General features: G+C 31.7%; 4 protein-coding genes and 1 long non-coding RNA gene across 5 annotated transcripts; 2 read left to right on the plus strand and 3 right to left on the minus strand.

Annotated features, from left to right (window-relative positions):
* Positions 1-4,158: 4,158 nt before the first annotated feature.
* On the minus strand, positions 4,159-6,016 carry LOC119611350 (transcription factor grauzone-like). The gene is made up of 4 exons (XM_037966903.1): positions 5,813-6,016; positions 4,861-5,741; positions 4,404-4,785; positions 4,159-4,334 (listed from the first exon to the last, which is right to left on the minus strand). The coding sequence occupies exons 1-4, from the start codon at positions 5,933-5,935 to the stop codon at positions 4,161-4,163; spliced, it is 1,560 nt and encodes a 519-aa protein (XP_037822831.1). The 5' UTR covers positions 5,936-6,016; the 3' UTR covers positions 4,159-4,160.
* Positions 6,017-8,239: 2,223 nt separating this feature from the next.
* LOC119611352 (transcription factor grauzone-like) lies at positions 8,240-10,477 on the minus strand. The gene is made up of 4 exons (XM_037966905.1): positions 10,270-10,477; positions 9,298-10,211; positions 8,856-9,237; positions 8,240-8,797 (listed from the first exon to the last, which is right to left on the minus strand). The coding sequence occupies exons 1-4, from the start codon at positions 10,390-10,392 to the stop codon at positions 8,597-8,599; spliced, it is 1,620 nt and encodes a 539-aa protein (XP_037822833.1). The 5' UTR covers positions 10,393-10,477; the 3' UTR covers positions 8,240-8,596.
* A 975-nt stretch (positions 10,478-11,452) lies between these two features.
* Positions 11,453-21,077, plus strand: LOC119611349. Its single transcript, XM_037966902.1, has 12 exons — positions 11,453-11,662; positions 11,720-13,911; positions 13,969-14,341; positions 14,400-14,577; positions 16,411-16,496; positions 16,564-17,534; positions 17,601-17,982; positions 18,038-18,136; positions 18,708-18,914; positions 18,985-20,126; positions 20,185-20,566; positions 20,712-21,077. The coding sequence occupies exons 1-12, from the start codon at positions 11,540-11,542 to the stop codon at positions 20,877-20,879; spliced, it is 6,303 nt and encodes a 2,100-aa protein (XP_037822830.1). The 5' UTR covers positions 11,453-11,539; the 3' UTR covers positions 20,880-21,077.
* Positions 14,596-15,237, minus strand: LOC119611347. The gene is made up of 2 exons (XR_005232062.1): positions 14,967-15,237; positions 14,596-14,905 (listed from the first exon to the last, which is right to left on the minus strand). It is a non-coding gene; the product is annotated as an uncharacterized LOC119611347 (long non-coding RNA).
* LOC119611346 (transcription factor grauzone-like) lies at positions 15,849-18,713 on the plus strand. Its single transcript, XM_037966900.1, has 4 exons — positions 15,849-16,496; positions 16,564-17,534; positions 17,601-17,982; positions 18,038-18,713. The coding sequence occupies exons 1-4, from the start codon at positions 16,374-16,376 to the stop codon at positions 18,203-18,205; spliced, it is 1,644 nt and encodes a 547-aa protein (XP_037822828.1). The 5' UTR covers positions 15,849-16,373; the 3' UTR covers positions 18,206-18,713.
* Positions 21,078-21,804: the final 727 nt, after the last annotated feature.

Below are 21,804 nucleotides of genomic sequence, written 5' to 3' on the forward strand. Positions count from 1 at the left end.
AAATTCCTAGAATTGAATATTTAACTTCAATTTGCAAAGAAAATCACATTGTTAATCCAAAAAAATTAATCTTAAATTGTCTAGAAAATTTAATTGAATTACATTAACAATTATTACACCTAGAAATTTCCTAAAAACAGAAAAAGTTCCTAAAAATCTAAATTGGCCTAAATATGTACATTAAAATACCTTAAATCTATACTGCTCTTCAAATTTGTTAAAAGTTATTAAAACACTTACTAATTATATTGCACATTCAAATATTTCTAAAAACCTAATCTAAATTGCATCTAAATTTATATAAAAATTACTAAAACTCTTCTTAAAATCTATTAAAACTACTTAAAATTAACATAATGTCTTTAAATTAAACATTGTTGCAAATTTCTTGAACTTATAGTAATTCTTAACATTTATATCCAATTTATATTATAAGTATTTTTTTCTAAAAACTCTTGTTAAAATTTATCAATTAAACTAAATTTAAATCGAATGTAAAATTATAGATTATAATTATTATACTTGAATTTAGAAACCAAATTATAAATTAATTTAACCGTATTAAAGCGTTAATCTAAATTATATTTCCTATTAATCTAAATTCAAAAGCATAAATGTAAATATTTAATTTTAATTTTCATACTTTGATACCATGGAAAAAAGTGTTAAATGGAATCTACTAACATTTTTTCATTAGTGTATTAAAATATCTTTTGCTTATTTTTATCGTACTCTATTTTTTTGTCACTTTAATTATTTTAATTCATGTTTATTTTTCATTCATAATCTCAAAATCATTGTAATGTATTTTTAAATATTAATAACAACAACAACTTCATCGTGTACTCCTGATTGCTGGGCCCAACATCAAAGAGACAACATGAATTGGAACATCATTACTAAATGATTTTGTGAGTAACAAGTAAAAGAATTATTATTTAAGAGTATCAATTACTTATTATATTTTATCTGTCCGTCGGTCCGTTTCAACTTTGTCCCCATGCGTATTGATTAGTAATTTTAATTTCTTTCCATTTCTTTATTACTTCTGATCATTTTCTCTTTGAGTAATGATTTTACATTCTTTCATACATATTTATGGTTGCGTAGAATATCATTATTATATATATTTTTTTTGCTTTACTTTACTTTTTTTTCAATAAATTAAATATGTTGAATTGCGTAAAATGAATCATCATTAACATTTTCTTTTTTAAATGGGAAGGATAGCCAAAACAAATTGTAAAAATATGTAAGTAAAAGTCATGTTTTATTAGGGACAGAATTAAAATTAAGGGTAATCTTTCTGTCAAGGTGTTTACAAATTGGGTGGGAGAATTGTACCCTACATGACATCTCATCTCGTCATGGTTCAGTTTGTTCTTTTCAAATATTTGTTATTCTTTTGCTAAGTATTTAGACTTATTCAAGATTTTTGCATACTCTGTGGTATTTTTAAGGCATGACATGAGTATGTTATATGCTTACGCTTTCGGGATATGGGTTAAGAGTTACTTCTACCAAATAGCTAGCAGGGAACATCATCTTCATGCCACTTAACCACTATTGTCCATTTCGGTTAAAAAAATGTAAAAGCCAACAATTTTTATTATTAACAAATACTCGCCGAGCGTAACAATCTCGACTATAGATTAGTGTACAGTCTCGACTTTAGATTGGTCTATAGTCTCGACTATAGATTATTAGTCTATAGTCTCGTCTATAGATTAGTCTATAGTCTCGACTATAGATTAGTCTATAGTATCGACTATAGATTAGTCTATAGTCTCGACTATAGATTAGTCTATAGTCTCGACTATAGATTAGTCTATAGTCTCGACTATAGATTAGTCTATAATCTCGGCTATAAATTTATCTATAATCCCGACTTTAGATTTTTCTATAGTCTATAGTCTTGACTATGGATAGTCGCGACTATAGAATAGTCTATAGTCTCGATTGTAGATTAGTCTATAGTCTCGACTATGGATTAGTCTATAGTCTCGACTATAGATTAGTCTATAGTCTCGTATATAGATTAGTCTCAAGTCTCGACTATAGATTAGTCTATAGTCTCAACTATGGATTAATCTATAGTCTCGACTATAGATTAGTCTATAGTCTCGACTAAAGATTAGTCTATAGTCTCGACTATAGATTAGTCTATAGTCTCGACTATAGATTAGTCAATAGTTTCGACTATAAATTATTCTATAGTCCTGACTATAGATTAGTCTATAGTCCAGACTATGGATTAGTCTATAGTCCAGACTATGGATTAGTCTATAGTCTTGACTATAGATTAGTCTATAGTCTCGACTATAGATTAGTCTATAGTCTCGACTAAAGATTAGTCTATAGTCTCGACTATAGATTAGTCTATAGTCTCGACTATAGATTAGTCTATAGTCTCGACTATAGATTAATCTATAGTCTCGACTATAGATTAGTCTATAGTCCCGACTATAGATTAGTCTATAGTCTTGACTATGGATTAGTCTATAGTCTTGACTATGGATTAGTTTATAGTCGCGACTATAGATTAGTCTATAGTCTCGACTATAGATTAGTCTATAGTCTCGACTATAGTTTAGTCTATAGTCTCGACTATAGATTAGTCTATAATCTCGACTATAGATTAGTCTATAGTCTCGACTATAGATTAGTCTATAGTCTCGACTATAGATTAGTCTATAGTCTCGACTATAGTTTAGTCTATAGTCTCGACTATAGATTAGTCTATAGTCGCGACTATAGATTAGTCTATAGTCCCGACTATAGATTAGTCTATAGTCTCGACTATAGATTAGTCTATAATCTCGACTATAGATTAGTCTATAGTCTCGACTATAGATTAGTCTATAGTCTCGACTATAGATTAGTCTATAGTCTCGACTATAGTTTAGTCTATAGTCTCGACTATAGATTAGTCTATAGTCGCGACTATAGATTAGTCTATAGTCCTGACTATAGATTAGTCTATAGTCCAGACTATGGATTAGTCTATAGTCCAGACTATGGATTAGTCTATAGTCTTGACTATAGATTAGTCTATAGTCTCGACTATAGATTAGTCTATAGTCTCGACTATAGATTAGTCTATAGTCTCGACTAAAGATTAGTCTATAGTCTCGACTATAGATTAGTCTATAGTCTCGACTATAGATTAGTCTATAGTCTCGACTATAGATTAGTCTATAGTCGCGACTATAGATTAGTCTATAGTCCCGACTATAGATTAGTCTATAGTCTCGACTATAGATTAGTCTATAATCTCGACTATGGATTAGTTTATAGTCGCGACTATAGATTAGTCTATAGTCTCGACTATAGATTAGTCTATAGTCTCGACTATAGTTTAGTCTATAGTCTCGACTATAGATTAGTCTATAATCTCGACTATAGATTAGTCTATAGTCTCGACTATAGATTAGTCTATAGTCTCGACTATAGATTAGTCTATAGTCTCGACTATAGTTTAGTCTATAGTCTCGACTATAGATTAGTCTATAGTCTCGACTATAGATTAGTCTATAGTCTCGACTTTAGATTGTTCTATAGTCTCGACTATAGATTAGTCTGTAGTCTCGACTATAGATTAGTTTATAGTATCGACTATAGATTAGTCTATAGTCTCCACTATAGATTAGTCTATAGTCTCCACTATAGATTAGTCTATAGTCTCGACAATAGATTAGTCTATAGTCTTGACTATAGATAAGACTATAGACTCGACTATAGATTAGTCTATAGTCCCGACTATAGATAAGACTATAGACTCGACTATAGATTAGTCTACAGTCCCGACTATAGATTAGTCAATAGTCTCGACTATATATTAGATTAGTCTATAGTCTCGACTATAGATTAGTCTATAGTCTCGACTATATATTAGTCTATAGTCTCGACTATAGATTAGTCTATAGTCTCGACTATAGATTAGTCTATAGTCTCGACTGTAGATTAGTCTATAGTCTCGACTATAGATTAGTCTATAGTCTCGACTATAGATTAGACTATAGATTAGTCTATAGTCGCGACTATAGCTTCTGCAATAAGGTCAACAATGTATATATTTCTCTATAGTCTCGACTATAGAACCAAATCAATGTTATAAAATTTTTCTAAAATAAAACCACAAAAATGTTTAATTTTCCTGATTAACTTATTTCTGGCGGTATATTTCTTGAATATCTTTGTAACTTTAACTCTAAACATTCTTTGGGATGGACATTTTTACGATGAGCATGCATATTACCATTCGAATTGAATGTCTTTGGACACCAGGGACATGTATATAATGTTGCGCCCGTATGTTGTGAAGCTATATGTTCCTAAAGTTAAAGTACAGCAGTTTAAGAAAACGTTTCAATTCAAAGATGCAGGATTTTGAAAAAATGTACCTTAAGAGTTTCTGGCCTACGAAAAGCTTTTCCACACATAGTGCATTTATGATCACAGCCCCTTTCATGCATAGTATTAATGTGTTTCTTAAGGGCCCTAGCTGTGGGTGATATTTTGTGACATATAGGACAGGGATGGTCCTGTTTACCACCCACTGGATGTTGCGATTCTTTGTGCAACTTTAGGCTCCTTTCACTAATCAAACGTAAACCACAAACATCACAATTTATAACTGGTGTTGGAATGCCTTCATGTTTGTTCATATGAGTTTTGTACTCAGTGCTGGTACCCAATGTTTTGCCACAAATATAACAGACTTTGGCCTGTTTTTTTAAATGCACAACTTCGGTGTGTATTTTTAGTAAATAGGAATTGCCGTAACTGGAATAAAAATTTAAAATTGAAACACAAAGATATTTTTGTTTTATAATTTACAAAAAAAGTTAGATTACTTACAATTTACCACATTCTGTGCAGGGAAACTTTTTCTCTTCTTTGGGCAAATGTGTCAGTTTGTGAGTGCGCAAAACATAGCCTTGGGTAAAAGACTTACCACAGATGTCACAGGAATGCTTTAAAACAACATCATTTGGTCGATGTACACGCAGCTGGTGACTTTTAAAATTTTTCCGATCCGACAGAATTTTGCCGCATTGAGTACACTTAAAATAATCGGGATTCAGATGGCATTGCAAATGATCCACTAAATTATTACGTTCATAGAATTTTCGGTTGCAGCAAAGAAGATAACCTTTTCGTTCATGTTTTCTGGAGAAATGTTTTTGCATGGAGCTGAAATTTTCAAATGGAACACCGCAAAGATCACAGAACATTTGCTCAAAGTTTTCAGCTATAAATTTATCTGTTTCTTTACGATTTAAACGTTCCATCTTTTGCTTAGCCTCTTTACTTGATTCCTGGCTATTATTGTCTTCCTCTCGATCACTTGCACTATCTGAAGAATGGTGTAGTTCTGATTTTATTTCGGTTTTAGTTTTATTTATTAAATTCCTTTTATTTTTGGTTTTAATAACTACAACTTTCTCTAAAGGATCATTGTTTAATAGATTTTTTCCACTATCTAGTTTATTATTAGATTTTATACAAGTTGTCTCTTCATCTTCCAAAATCTCTTGAGCATTCGGTTCTATTAAAATTTCCGGCTCAAGACAACTAGCTGCCAAATTTTCCATAACATTTTCTTCTTTAAATTCCTTGTCAAGGTTTACTTTTCCAAAATTTATATGAGCCTCTTCTATGCGCAAATAGAATTTGTGAAAACTGTCCAATTCTTTCCAGCAGGTTAGACATAACCAAGTGCCCGTTTGTATAGTCCTCTTAAGTTAGTTTTTTTTCCCAAAAACAACACATAATATTAAATATTTCTTAGGTAAAGTGTACTGCTTACCAGTGACCAGAAATGTTTCTCTAGGATTTTTGTTATTTCAAGCTCTTGCCATCGCATTGTATTAACCTGAATAAAATCCAGGAAATCTTTATTAAATTCTAAACACAACAAACAGGAATCCATTATTTTGTTTTTTTCCCGCGAAGGTAAGAAGTATAATTGGATGCTTTAGGAGAAAAATAAAACCAGACAAATTTTGTTTACAATTTTCTAGTAAAAACAAACAAGTAGAATTTATGCAAGGTCAGTTCAGTGGCGCATGCAGTTATTCCAAAGTATATAGAGGTGTCAATTTTGACATTTAGGAGTATAAATTTTTTTCAAAAACAAAGTTGTTTACTTCAATCTTTATTTGCAAGCAATCGTGGTAGGTACTAACATAACTCCCTATTTGTAAGCGAGCATATTACGTACATACCTCCAATGTCATCAGCCTGTAAATTTGGTTTGGCAATTGTAGAAGAATCAGCTGTTTTCTTTACAATACATTGGACTTCACCTTGCATTAATTCGTTTTGCAATAAAACATCCCAGGAAAAACTTACATTGAAAAGTAATGAGTTAAAAAGCTAATAAAACCTATTTTCACTACTTCTTCATTAGTATTTTAAGTCATTATTTTAACACGGTGATGTCATTGGAGGTAAGCACTTCCATGCTCACTTACAAATCGGGAGTTAAAGAAGTACTTGCAATTTCTCTTACAAAGAAGTTGTTTAGTAAGTTGTTGTATTTTTAAATAATAAAAAAACAGCTAGAATGCGAACAATTAAATAAAATGTGCAAATAAAATGACAAAGCCGAAAATAAAGTACTTCTATATCAGATTATAAGAAAGAAAGTCATTACTAGAATACTTCTATGTAATGCAGACGGTAAGTAGTAGTCATTGAAAAGTAAGTGGTTATAGAAGTACAACCCATTACCTAGTTTTTGCCGGGTGTTGTGAATATATTGGTTAATTAAATATTGTGCCAAGAGTATCCTTCTTATTATTGGAGTTCAATCATGATTCATGAATGCAGTTATCTATCTATCTATCTATCTATCTATCTATCTATCTATCTATCTATCTATCTATCTATCTATCTATCTATCTATCTATCTATCTATCTATCTATCTATCTATCTATCTATCTATCTATCTATCTATCTATCTATCTATCTATCTATCTATCTATCTATCTATCTATCTATCTATCTATCTATCTATCTATCTATCTATCTATCTATCTATCTATCTATCTATATATCTATCTATCTATCTATCTATCTATCTATCTATCTATCTATCTATCTATCTATCTATCTATCTATCTATCTATCTATCTATCTATCTATCTATCTATCTATCTATCTATCTATCTATCTATCTATCTATCTATCTATCTATCTATCTATCTATCTATCTATCTATCTATCTATCTATCTATCTATCAATCTATCTATCTATCTATCTATCTATCTATCTATCTATCTATCTATCTATCTATCTATCTATCTATCTATCTATCTATCTATCTATCTATCTATCTATCTATCTATCTATCTATCTATCTATCTATCTATCTATCTATCTATCTATCTATCTATCTATCTATCTATCTATCTATCTATCTATCAATCTATCTATCTATCAATCTATCTATCTATCAATCTATCTATCTATCTATCTATCTATCTATCTATCTATCTATCTATCTATCTATCTATCTATCTATCTATCTATCTATCTATCTATCTATCTATCTATCTATCTATCTATCTATCTATCTATCTATCTATCTATCTATCTATCTATCTATCTATCTATCTATCTATCTATCTATCTATCTATCTATCTATCTATCTATCTATCTATCTATCTATCTATCTATCTATCTATCTATCTATCTATCTATCTATCTATCTATCTATCTATCTATCTATCTATCTATCTATCTATCTATCTATCTATCTATCTATCTATCTATCTATCTATCTATCTATCTATCTATCTATCTATCTATCTATCTATCTATCTATCTATCTATCTATCTATCTATCTATCTATCTATCTATCTATCTATCTATCTATCTATCTATCTATCTATCTATCTATCTATCTATCTATCTATCTATCTATCTATCTATCTATCTATCTATCTATCTATCTATCTATCTATCTATCTATCTATCTATCTATCTATCTATCTATCTATCTATCTATCTATCTATCTATCTATCTATCTATCTATCTATCTATCTATCTATCTATCTATCTATCTATCTATCTATCTATCTATCTATCTATCTATCTATCTATCTATCTATCTATCTATCTATCTATCTATCTATCTATCTGTTAATATCAGTTCCTGTAATCCAAATTTGCAAAAATTTATCAACCTTAGGTTTATGTTCGAAAATTCGAAATCAAACTATTTCTTTTATAATTTCTGCATAAAAACCATTTTTATTCCAATAGATTTTTATTGTTTAAACAAGTTCCCGCTGTCCAAACTGGCTGAAATTACAGCAATCAATAATAATACAATATTATGCTCAAATAATCGAAATTAAGTTCGAAATTCGAAATAACGTTAAAAAAACATTTTAATCTCTAAAGCATGTGTATTCGTTATAAAATTATAATGTTAGTTCTTTTTGAGATCAGTTTCTTTCATTTCTTGATTTCAAACTTTAAAATTTTATTGCGTTCTTGCTACTCTCTTCACATATTGCACTCGATTTGAAACATCTTACAAAACTTTGTGAACAATTCATTTTTGTAATGAAATTCTTTTAAGAATTCTCGCATGAGTTTAAAACCGTAACTCCTGAAACTGCTGGCAAATTTCCTGAATACTTTTGCATTTTTGCTTCTTCCCATTCTTTGGGATGCATTTTTTTGCGATGAGCATGCATATTGCCATTTGAATTAAATGTCTTCGGACACCAAGAACATGTATATAAAGTTGTTCCGGTATGTGAAGCCATATGTTCCTGCAAAACAAGAATAATCTTGAAAAATTCTGTTTTACTATTATCTAAAAATGTTTACCCTTAAATTTTCTGTCCTCTTAAAGGCTTTTTCGCAAATGGTGCATTTATGATCGTAACCTTTTTCATGCATAGTATTAATATGCTTGCGTAAAGCTCTCTGGGTGGGTGATACTTTTTGACAAACGGGACAGGGATGATCTTGTTTGCCACCCACTGGATGTTGGCTTTCTTTATGGCGTTTTAAACCTCTATCGCTGGTCAAACGTAAGCCACAGATATCACAATTTATAATCGGTTGGGGTATGCCTTCATGTTTGTCCATATGCAATTTATACTCGGTACTAGTACTTATAGACTTACCGCAAATATAACAGATTTTAACGAATTTTTTTAAATGCACCACTTGTATGTGTTGATTTAAGAGATAAGAACTGGCATAACTAAAAAAAAATTGTTAGCATTCATTTAGAAATATTTCAAAACAAAGTAATATAACTTACAATTTGCCACATTGTGTGCAGGGAAACTTCTTTTCCTCTTCGGGCAAATGTTTCATTTTATGCTTGGCCAATAAGGAAGCTTTAACAAAAGACTTGCCACAGGTCTCACAAACATGTTTGAGAACCACACCATTTGGCCGATGTAAACCTAGTATATGTTTTTGCAAATTTTCCCGATTGGATAGAACTTTGCTACAGTGTGGACACTTAAAATGGTCAGGATTCAAGTGAATATGTAAATGCTCTACTAAACGAGATCTTTCATAGAATTTCTTATTGCAACAAACTAGATAACCTTTTTGTTCATGCACTGTTTCAAAGTGTTTCTGCATGGCGGTAAAGCTATCAAATGAAAAGGAGTCACAAAGATCACAGAACATTTGTTTAAAATGTTTGGCTATAAATTTATCATTATCCTTGCGTCTCGTGTGATTTTTATTATCTTTAATGTTCTCGAAAGAATTTTTGCTTGGTTCATAATCGTTAGCGTCATCATTATCATCATATACACTATCCGAATTATCTTCATTGGTAGAATCATTTGGCTCGGTTTTAATTTCAGTTTCATTTTCATTTAGGCCCTTTGAAATTGATTTTCTTGTTGTTTTTGATTTTTGCCTATTTCTGTTATTCACTAGAGGATCCCCATCATAATTTTTAATCTGTTCGCAAGTTTTCTTATCCATTAAGACCTCCACAGTATTTTGATCTATTAGCATTTCCTGCTCAAGGCAAGAATACAAAAGGTTTTCATTTTCATTACTGCTCCCTTCTTCTTTGGATAGCAATTGATTTTCTTCAATTTTAATTTTGCCAAAATTAGCATGAGCATCTTCTATATGCATGTAGAATATGTTAAAAGACTCCAGTTGCTTCCAGCAAGATGTACACATCCAACAGCAGGAACTTAATTCCTACAGAGATATTTTGTATTTTTAGTTTTTTAAGCATATTTTTAGATTTATTGCTTACCATTGGCCAAAAGTGTTTTTCTAGGACTTTTGTTATATGGAGCTCTTGCCATTGTGTGGAATTGGTTTCTATGCAGCCCACTAAATTTTTATTTAATTCCAAACACAACAAGCAGGAATCCATTTTATTTGTTTACATTTAGTGAAATGTAAACAAACAAAAAAATTGTGATTTGGTATTAATGTTGTGAAAATGGCAAGTGTTTAGTAGTCGAATATTATATACATATGTATGTATGTAAGTATGTACACATGTATGCAAATCAACAAATAGGGTGCTATGGATTTATAAAATCTACTCTATTTACAAAGTCATCTTATTAGTAGGGTTCTATAGTTGAAACGAAAAGTCGACTTTTCGACTTTTCGACTTTTTGCATTTAGTTAAAAGTCGACTTTTCGACCTTTCGACTTTTTCCATTTTATGAAAAGTCGATTTTTCGACTTTTCGACCTTTTTCATTTATTTAAAAGTCGACTTTTAGACTTTTCGACTTTTAGTATTTTATAAATGGTCGACTTTTCGACTTTTTTCGACTTTTCGACTTTTTTCGACTTTTCGACTTTTTCCGACTTTTTTCGACTTTTCGACTTTTTTCGACTTTTCGACTTTTTTCGACTTTTTTCAACTTTTCGACTTTTTCCGACTTTTCGATTTTTTACGACTTTTTGACTATTTTCGACTTATTTTCGACTTTTTTCGACTATTTTTTACTTTTTTCGAGTTTTTCCTATTTTAGAGTTTTTGACCTCTTTTCCACTTTTTTAAAATTTTCGACTATTTTCGACTTTTCGACTTTTTCCGACTTTTCGACTTTTTCCGACTTTTCGACTTTTTCCGACTTTTCGACTTTTTTCGACTTTTTGACTTTCCGACTTTTCGACTTTTTTCGACTTTTATTTACAAAGTCGACTTTTCGACTTTTTTCATAGACGATAGTCGAGTTATCGACTTTTTTGGAATAAAATAGTCGACTTCGACTTTTCGACTTTTTTCGACAAAAAGTCGATTGTTCGATTATTCGAAAGTCGATTTATAGAACCCTACTTATTAGACAATGATTTGGATTTGATTTTGACAATCATTTGACTTTTCTAAAGTCGATTTATAGAACGCTGTAGCACCCTACTTTTTGATTTACATACATTTATAATATTCGATTACCAAGTAACCGACAATTTCACAATATTAATACAAAATCAGATACTGTATCTGAGATACAATTTTTGTTAGCATTTTAGGATAAATAAATAATAAAAGAATACAATAAAATGGATTCCTGTTTGTTGTGTTTGGAATTAAATAATAATTTAGTGGATTTCATAGAAACAAACTCCACACGATGGCAAGAGCTTAATATAACAAAGATCCTAGAAAAACACTTTTGGCCAATTGTAAGTACTACCTAATAGAAACAGAAATCCACTTAAAACACATAAATCTATCTACAGGATACTATGTACTCCTGCTCTAAGATGTGTTTGTCCTGCTGGAAGCAACTTGAGGATTTTAACAATTTCTACACACGAATAGAGGAGGCTCATGAAAATTTTGGCAAAATTCAAATTAAAGAAGATAAAATATCATGTAATGAAAGTGAACCCTTCTCATTTGCTTGTCTGGAACAGGAAATGGTAAAAGATCACAATACTGTTTTACCAGATAACAATGTTTACGAACAGGTGGAAGATAATTGCGATATAAGTGAAGATCTGACAAATGAGGATCAGTTACTTGAATCAAATTTTACAAATTCTAGTAATAAAGCAGATCAGAATAAAGAACAAGCTAAAATTAATGCCAATCCAAATGATTCCTCTAATTCAATCGATATGGATAGTTCATATAATAATGATACAGACAGTGATTATGAACCAGATACAAATTCCTCTGAAAATGTTAAAGATGAGGTTAACAATAAGAAAAAGGATATATTTATAAAGAAACATTTTAAACAAATACTCTGTGACCTTTGCGCTACACCACTGGAAAACTTTAGCTCCATGAGGAAACACTTCCGAAATGTGCACAAACAACGTGCTTATCTTACTTGTTGCAATATAAGATTCTATTCAAAATCTACTTTTGTAGATCATTTACATATTCACTTAAATCCTGATTATTTCAAGTGTCAACATTGTGATAAAGTTCTAGCCTATCGACAGAGTTTTGAAAAACATATGCTGATTAGACATAGATCAAAGAGCAGGCAAAAAGTGAAACATTTGAACAGCGAAGGAGATCAAAAGCATCATACAGAAAAGCATCCAGTGGGTGGCAAACAAGATCATCCCTATACAGTGTCAGGAAGGGTTCTACGCAATCATACTAAAATAAGTCATGAAGAGGAAATCGTAAAAGACCAGAATTCTTTAGTAACAGATAATAAAGTTTCAAATCATGTAGAAAATAATTGTGATATAAATGAACATGTGGTTAATAAGGATCCGTTAGAAGAAGCAAACCTCACAAACTCTAGTAATAGAGAAATAACAAAAACTACAACACAGACAAATTCAAAGGAGGACCAGAATAATGAAGAAGAAGAGATTAATATAGAATCATGTGATTCTAACAACTCGAACAGTTTAAACAATAAGGATAAAGCTGCGGCTAATGAATCAAATCAAAGTGCTTCAAAAAGTGTTAAATACAAAGATGTAAACAAGAAAATAGATAAATTTATAGCGAAACATTTTAAACGAATGTTCTGTAACCTATGCAACATGCCATTTGAAAGCTTTACCTCCATGAAGCAACACTATCTAAAGGTACACAAACAAAGATGTTTTCTTGTTTGTTGCAATAAAAAGTTTTATGATAAATGTCGCTTTGTGGACCATTTACACACACATTTAAATCCCGATCATTTTAAGTGTCCACACTGTGACAAAGTTCTATCCAATCGAGAGAGTTTGGAAAAACATACGTTGCGTAAACATACAACAAAAGGTGTTAATCAAAAAAATCATAAAAAAGTTTCCAAACACCTGGGAAATAATTGCGATATAAATGAAGATAAAGTAAATAGGGATCCGTTAGCAAATAAGGATCCGTTAGAAATAACAAAAACTCCAACACAAAGAAATACAAAGGAACAGAATAATGAAGCAAACATGAATCCAGAGACTTATGATTCTTCTAATCTACCCAACTCGAACAGTAACAATAATATGTATAAAAACACCGCTTATAAACAACATACAAATGGCTTAAAAGCTATAAGTAAGAAGAATGAAAAATTTATAGCGGAAAACCTTAAACAAATTCTCTGTAGTCTCTGCAACATACCATTTAAAAAGTTCGGCAACTTAATGACACACTTCCAAAAGGTACACAAACAAAGTGGTTATATTGTATGTTGCAATAAAAAGTTCTTTGATAAACCACGCTTAGTCGACCATTTACACACACATTTAAATCCCGATCATTTTAAGTGTCCACACTGTGACAAAGTTCTAAGCGATCGAATGAATTTGGAAATACATATGCTGCACAAACATAGACCAGAAGGTGTTAAGTTAAAATATACATGTGAGACCTGTGGTAAGTCTTTTGCTAATACTACCTATTTGCGCAAACATAAAATGTGCCACTTGCCACAAGAGGAAAAGAAGTTTCGCTGCGCAAAATGTGGCAAACAGTAAGTTATTATTATTATTTCTTAAACATTTGAATAATAGCAAATAAATTATTTTAGTTATGCCGCTTCCTATCGTTTAAAAAAACACCGAGAAGAATGTATGGTTTATAGAAAAAAGTGTCATATTTGCGGCAACACATTTACTTCTAGTGGCGGTTATAAAACGCACATGAACAAACATGTCACACCGCCAACGATCATAAATTGTGATATTTGCGGTATACGTTTGGCCAGCAAACAAGGTCTACAATTACATAAAGAAACTTTACATCCAGTGGGTGGTAGACAAGATCATCCCTGTCCAGTGTGTCACAAAATGTTATCATCAAAAAGAGCTTTACGTCATCATAATGAAATAATGCATGGAAAAGGTTACGATTACAAATGCAACATTTGTGAAAAAGGCTTCAAGAGATTATTAGATTTAAAAGTAAATTAATTTTGTGGAGAGTCAAAGGACCTTATTTAATGATTTCTCTTCTTTGCAGGATCATTGTGTCATTCATACCGAAAATCCTAAATGTTCTTGGTGTCCGTTGACATTTAAATCACGTGTCAGTATGTATACTCACCGCAAAAAAATGCATCCCAAAGAATGGAAAGAATCAAAACTTGAAAAATATTCGGGAAACTTACCAACAGCATTGGCAAAAGTTATTAGTCCATAGAAAAGCTGTTATAAACTAAATTATTGTAGAAATAAAGTGTATTTACATTACGAGATTTTTAAAATTTATATTCGAAAGAATTTCATGAATTTAGGTTAAGAGGAAAAACTCCACTCAGAGACCATAAGTTCCATTGTGATTTCCTTTTGTTGAAGGTAATGTAGCAATGATAGAGAAACAAAAAGAACATGAATAGTCCAGAGAATCGAAAGCAGGTTGATTCGCTAAGGAAAGAAACGTAAGAGAATCTTACGCAACCTATGCAACCTATTTCCCAGCCATTTCTACATGAGATTCTGTATTCAAGAGCAGCGGTACATGGTTTTCTGTAGATAGATTTTGTTTTAATTTTTTTAAGCGGGTTTTAATCTCCTACTATCAACTTACAATTGGCCAAAAGTGTTTTTCTAGGACTTTTGTCCTATATTGAGCACTTGTCAATGTATGGAGTTTGTTTCTATGGAATCCTCCAAGTTTTTATTTAAGTCTCAACACAATAAACAGGAATCCATTAAAGATATGTAAACAAACACTCAAAGTAAATTAATAAAGTAGCGACATCTCTTGTTGTACAACAACATCTACAACAATTTAATTTACTTTGCAAACACTTTTATCTGAATATCTACATTATGCCCTAACATTTGGTTATCGAGTATTTTATAAAACTTATGTACAGTGGTTTGGAAACTTTTACTATTTGGAACAGAGATACAAGCCGATGCAAAATGATCGGCGGCGCAACCATTTTAGGTCGGCGGCGGCGGCTTATTATAGAAAATATCGGTGGCGGCTAAATTGTCAGCTCAATTTAAGTTTTTCTTCAGAAATTGAGCTTATAAGCGTTTATTATATTGAAAAATCTCTGTATAATAGTCCGTTATATAGAAACCTATCTCTAATAGTTTTTTCTGAAGAAAATGGACAGTTATAGTAGTTTTCACTCTTTTAATATTAGCACAATATTGTGTGGCAACATTTTTCAATTTGCCATAAGAATTTAAAATACTGGCAACTCTATTCAAATTGGTGAAATTATTTTCTGAAATACATGTGCGATTCCAATATTTATCAGCGGCTACGTTTAAGCCGGCTTAGCTTTTGAGCCGAAAGAAATCGGCGGCGACGCGGCTTGCAAAATATTACCGGCGGCCAGCCGCCGCCAATTTGAGCCGTCTCGGCTTGTATCTCTGATTTGGAATTTCGTGATCTATTGAAAATACTTGGTCTATTATGTCTCTTGTCGTACTAAGCGAATATCCATTTGTCATAACTAACTGACTAAAGGCCCAAATAGACTACACAAGCGGCTTATCAAACATACTTTTTTCATTCGCACACACATTACACAAACATTGCTCGTACAAACACCAATTTTTTCACGTTTTTGTGGACTTTCAAAGATACAGATGTCAATTTTTCTTAGAAATGTAATTTTTTCTAAATTTTGTTATTATTGAATATAAACTATACAAATGGTTTGACAAAAATTCAATATGTTTGTGTAAAAATCAAATTTTTTTAATTTTTGTACAAACAAACAGCAAGCATTTGTACAAACACGAAACACCCTTATACAGTACACAACAGGCTTGCACAAACGTAAAATATTGGTATGTTTGTCAAGCCGCTTGTGTAGTCTATTTGGGCCTTAACTAATATCAATTATTCCACTTTTTTCTTAACTTCACCTTGTTTATTAATTCGACTACCAAATACTCGACACTTTCACAACATTAACAAAAATTCAGATACAATTTTTTGTTTACTTTTTTCTAAATGTAAACAAATACAATGGATTCCTGTTTGTTGTGCTTGGAATTAAATAAAGATTTAGAGGATTTCATAGAAACAAATTCCACACAATGGCAAGAGCTCAATGTAACAAAAGTCCTGCAGAAACACTTTTGGCCAATGGTAAGAAAAAAGTTCCCACAACAAGTTAAAAAAACTTAAAATGGAAAATATGTACGTTTATCTCTAGAAATTAAGTGCCTGCTCCTGGATGTGTTCATCCTGTTGGAAGCAACTGGAGTCTTTTAACTTATTCTACACACGCATAGAAGAGGCTCATGCAAATTTTGGCAGTATTAAAATTGAAGGAAATCAATGGGAGCCAAAAGTTGAAGTATCAAATAATGAAAGTGGAGACTTTTCGTATGACGGTCTGGAAATGATCATAGATCAGAATACCATCTTTACAGATAATAAAGCTTTAGATCAAATAGAAAATAGTGATGTTATAAGTGAACATGTAGTACATGAGGATCCTTTAGTAAAATCAAATGCCACAAATACCAGAAATAGAAAAAAATTAAAAAATGCTGCTACAACAAAGTCAAAAAAATCCAAAGACCAGAATGTAAAAGAAACAAAAATTAAAAGAGAGCCGGAAAAAGATGCTTTTAATGGTGATGATTCTGATGGTATTAATGATAATGATGATGAAGATACCGATTCTGAACCAGACAAAAATTCCGAAATAGAAAATAACGACTGTGAACCACATAAAAATTCGTCAGAAATTAAAGGTAGAAATAAGAAAAATGATCAATTTATAGCGGAACACTTTAAAAAAATGTTTTGTGATCTTTGCGGCATACCATTTGAAAGCTTTCTCATCATGCAGAAACACTTTGAAACGGAACATAATCGAAAAGGTTATCTGGTGTGTTGCGATAAAAAATTCTTTCAACGCTATCGTTTAGTTGACCATTTACAAGTTCACTTCAATCCAGATCATTTTAAATGTAAGCACTGTGGTAAAGTTCTATCAAATTCAGATAATTTTCAAAAGCATATGCTGCGTCTACACCGGCCGAAAGGTGTTAATTTGACACATTGCTGTGAGATCTGTGGAAAGTCATTTATGAAAGCCTCATTATTGCGCTACCATAAATTGCAACATTTGCCTGAAGAGGAAAAGAAGTTTCCCTGTAAACAATGTGGAAAATTGTAAGCTTTAGCGTACATTTTTACAATTATGTAAATATTTGTATAAAGTATGATCATTTATTTTAGATATCCCTCTGCTAACCACTTAAATATACACACCGAGGCGGTACATTTAAAAAAATTCGTGAAAATATGTTATATTTGTGGTAAATCTATAGTTACAAGTGCCGAATACAAAATACATATGGACAAACACGAGGGCATACCGCCACCGTCTATAAGTTGTGATATCTGTGGTTTGCTATTGACCAGCGAAAGAGGTTTAAAACGTCACAAAGACAATCAACATCCAGTGGGCGGCAAACAAGATCATCCCTGTCCGGTGTGTCACAAAATATCACCAACAAGGAAGGCTTTACTGAAACATGTTAGTACGATGCATAAAAAAGGTTACGATCACAAATGCAACATTTGTGAAAAGGCTTTCAAGAGGGCAGAAGCATTACGGGTAATACAATAAATAGATGGGACAAATACAGATGTTTAAAGAGTTTTCTTTTCAGGAACATATGGCTTCACATACCGGAACACCCTTATATACGTGTACTTGGTGTCCCAAGACTTTTTATTCGAATGGCAATATGCATGCCCATCGCAAAAGAGTACATCGCAAAGAATGGGAAGAAGCAAAACTTCAAAAATATTCGGGAAAATTACCGATATTAAATTAATAAAAACAAAATTACAAAAAAACCGGATATTATAATAATTTATGAAAAATTAGGATGAATTTTATAAATGACGTAATAATGGATCGATCCGAAAAGTATAGCAGAATGATTTGTAAATATACAAAACATATTCGTGTAGAATTTTATCCCGATTCCATTGTTAATTCATGAGTCATTTACGATTAAGAGATTTTCGGAAGTGGATTTTATATGGGAGTTATGACCGATCCGCAAAGCTTTCACATGTTAATCTCTAGACGAATAACATCTCCATTCTTCTGAAAACTTATACGGACATACAAACAAACATAGATAAATCGACTCCGCTAACCTATAAAGACTCAGATTATATACAATTTATTGGGTCTTAAATGTATAAAGGGTATAATCACCTGAATTTTCCTCGGTGAATATAAATTTTCATAAAAAATCGCCAAAAACTAATTTTTATTACAAAAATGTTCTGGCAACTCCTAATACTGATTCTAACTAAACAAATCCGATTACCGATTATTCGTATACATATTTTTTTCTTGTTTACAAATTTTTGGAAAATGTTATTTTTAATAAATTTCTTAATAAAATAATGGAATCCTGTTTATTGTGTTTAGAAATAAATAAAGATATTTTGGACTCCATAAAGGCAAACTCATCACAATGGCAAGAGCTGGATATGGGAAAAGTGATAGAGAAACATTTTTGGCCAATGGTAAGTAAGTCGAAGGAGGTATAACTACTGCCAGTCTGTCTTCACAATAATAATGAAAAATTCCTTTTAGAACAATATACAAACAAATTCCTGGATATGTTTGTCCTGCTGGCAAGAGGTAAACGATTTTCACAAATTCTATATGCGTGTGGAAGAGGCTCATATGAATTTTGGAAAAATTAAAGTGGAGGATGTTGGTGTATTAACAACGGTGGAATGCAAAGAGGAATTAACAATACAAAAAACAAAAATAAAAACTACCACTGAAGAGGCGGATAAAGATAATATTGCATTTTGTTTCCTAGAACCAGAGATACTGATAGACCAACCTCAGCCACAGGATCTGGCGGAACCAGAAATACTTATAGATCCACCACCACCAGCGCCCGATTTGGAGGATAACAAAGAAACTGCAATAACACAGCCCTTAGATGAGCTGGACTTGGATGATATGCCCTTAAAACAGGCTTGTAAACGTTTAAGATTAGAAAATCAAATAACAAATAAAGATCCTCTAGAGAAATCTAAAAAATCGAAAGTTAACAACAAGTCCAAGAATAAAAAGAAAACTACTAAAGCCAAAGCTACTGCAGAGACAAAAACATCAGAAGAAACCCCAGCAGAAGAATCACAAGTGAAAGAAGAACCTCTAGATACAAATGATAATCATGATTCAGATAGCCTTAGTGATAATGACAACGATGCCGGCGATGCCAATTATCAGCCGGAAAAGGATTCTGCGGAAACTGTGGAAAGTAAAAGGCGCAAAGCTTACAGTAAACACCGCACAAATCGCAAAGAAAATGATCAATTTATAGCCGAACATTTTAAGCAAATGTTCTGTGATCTTTGCCAGGTACCGTTTGAAGACTTTCCCGCCATGCAGAAACATTTTACCGAAAATCACAAACAACGAGGCTATGTTGTTTGCTGTAAACGAAAGTTTTTCGATCGTACCCGTTTGGTCGATCATCTTCATTGTCACTTAAATCCCGATCATTTTAAGTGCAATGAATGCGGCAAAGCCATGTCTGATCGCATCAGTTTTGACAGTCACATGTTGCGTGTGCACCGAGCCAGTGAGGTGGTTAAGCAACATTGCTGTGATGTATGCGGTAAATCTTTTACGGAAGCTTATGTCCTTAGGATACATAAATTAACTCATTTGCCGGAAGAGGAAAAGAAATTTCCCTGCAGTGATTGTGGCAAAAAGTACTCCTTCTTAAGAAATTCTCAAATTTTTCTTAACCATTTTTTCATTACATTTTAGTTATGGCAGTCCTTATCTATTGAATCAACATCGACAAGCGGTACATCTTAAACGTTTCGTTAAAATTTGCTATATATGCGGCAAAGCTATTAACTCCAGTGCTGAATTTAAAATACACATGAATAAGCATGAAGGCATACCCGCTCCCGTTATAAATTGTGACGTATGTGGCTTACGTCTAACTAGTGAACGTGGTCTAAAGCTGCACAAAGAATCCCAACATCCAATAGGGGGGAAACAGGAACATCACTGCCCTATTTGTCCAAAAATATCACCCACCCTAAAGGCACTTAAAAAGCATATAAATACTATGCACGAAAAGGGCTACGATCACAAGTGCAGTATTTGTGAAAAAGCTTTCAAAAGATCTGAAGCTTTGAAGGTAAGGTCAAAATAAATTACAGAAGATTGTCTAGTCTATTATATTGTTTATTCGAAAGTCTTGTCTAAAGTCTAGTCTATTATGCAGACTGTAGTTTATTCTATAATCTAGTCTATAATTGAACTCTCAATAATTCTCCTTATAGGAACATATGGCCACACATACTGGCACTACTTTATACACTTGCCCCTGGTGTCCGAAAACCTTTAATTCCAATGGCAATATGCACGCTCATCGCAAGAAGATACATCCAAAAGAATGGGAAGAAACAAAACTGTTAAAATATTCGGGAAATATACCACCAGAAATTTAAAAATCATGCAAAATAAATCACAATAAGTGATTCAATATAATTTATTTAATTTAGTTTAGTTTAACGTTTATTTAAGTCTCAAAATATATTTTTTAATATAAATTAATTTAAAATTGATCATTATGTAAGTAGTAACTACTTTTTTTAAATAATTTAATAAAAGTATACATATATAGATCTTGGACAGATTTAACTAAATAAGTACGTGCTTCATTTATATGTGTTTCAAATCATATAAATTACAGATTTATTTTTCCGTTTTTAAAAAATTGCCCACTGTTTAGTAGGGTTCTATAGTTGAAACGAAAAGTCGACTTTTCGACTTTTCGACTTTTTGCATTTAGTTAAAAGTCGACTTTTCGACCTTTCGACTTTTTCCATTTTATGAAAAGTCGATTTTTCGACTTTTCGACCTTTTTCATTTATTTAAAAGTCGACTTTTAGACTTTTCGACTTTTAGTATTTTTTTCGACTTTTCGACTTTTTTCGACTTTTCGACTTTTTTCGACTTTCGACCTTTTTCGACTTTTTCCGACTTTTTTCAACTTTTCGACTTTTTCCGACTTTTCGACTTTTCGATTTTTTACGACTTTTTGACTATTTTCGACTTATTTCGACTTTTTTTCGACTTTTTTCGACTATTTTTTACTTTTTTCGAGTTTTTCCGACCATTTTAGAGTTTTTGACCTCTTTTCCACTTTTTTAAAATTTTCGACTATTTTCGACTTTTCGACTTTTTTTCGACTTTTTCCGACTTTTCGACTTTTTCCGACTTTTTTCGACTTTTCGACTTTCTTCGACTTATCGACTTTTTTCGACTTTTCGACTTTTTTCGACTTTCCGACTTTTCGACTTTTTTCGACTTTTATTTACAAAGTCGACTTTTCGACTTTTTTCATAGACGATAGTCGAGTTATCGACTTTT

The sequence above is a fragment of the Lucilia sericata genome, unplaced genomic scaffold (genome assembly GCF_015586225.1).
Source record: "Lucilia sericata isolate MDLA Ls3-8-SP2 unplaced genomic scaffold, ASM1558622v1 Contig001425F_arrow, whole genome shotgun sequence".
Classification (NCBI taxonomy): domain Eukaryota; kingdom Metazoa; phylum Arthropoda; class Insecta; order Diptera; family Calliphoridae; genus Lucilia; species Lucilia sericata.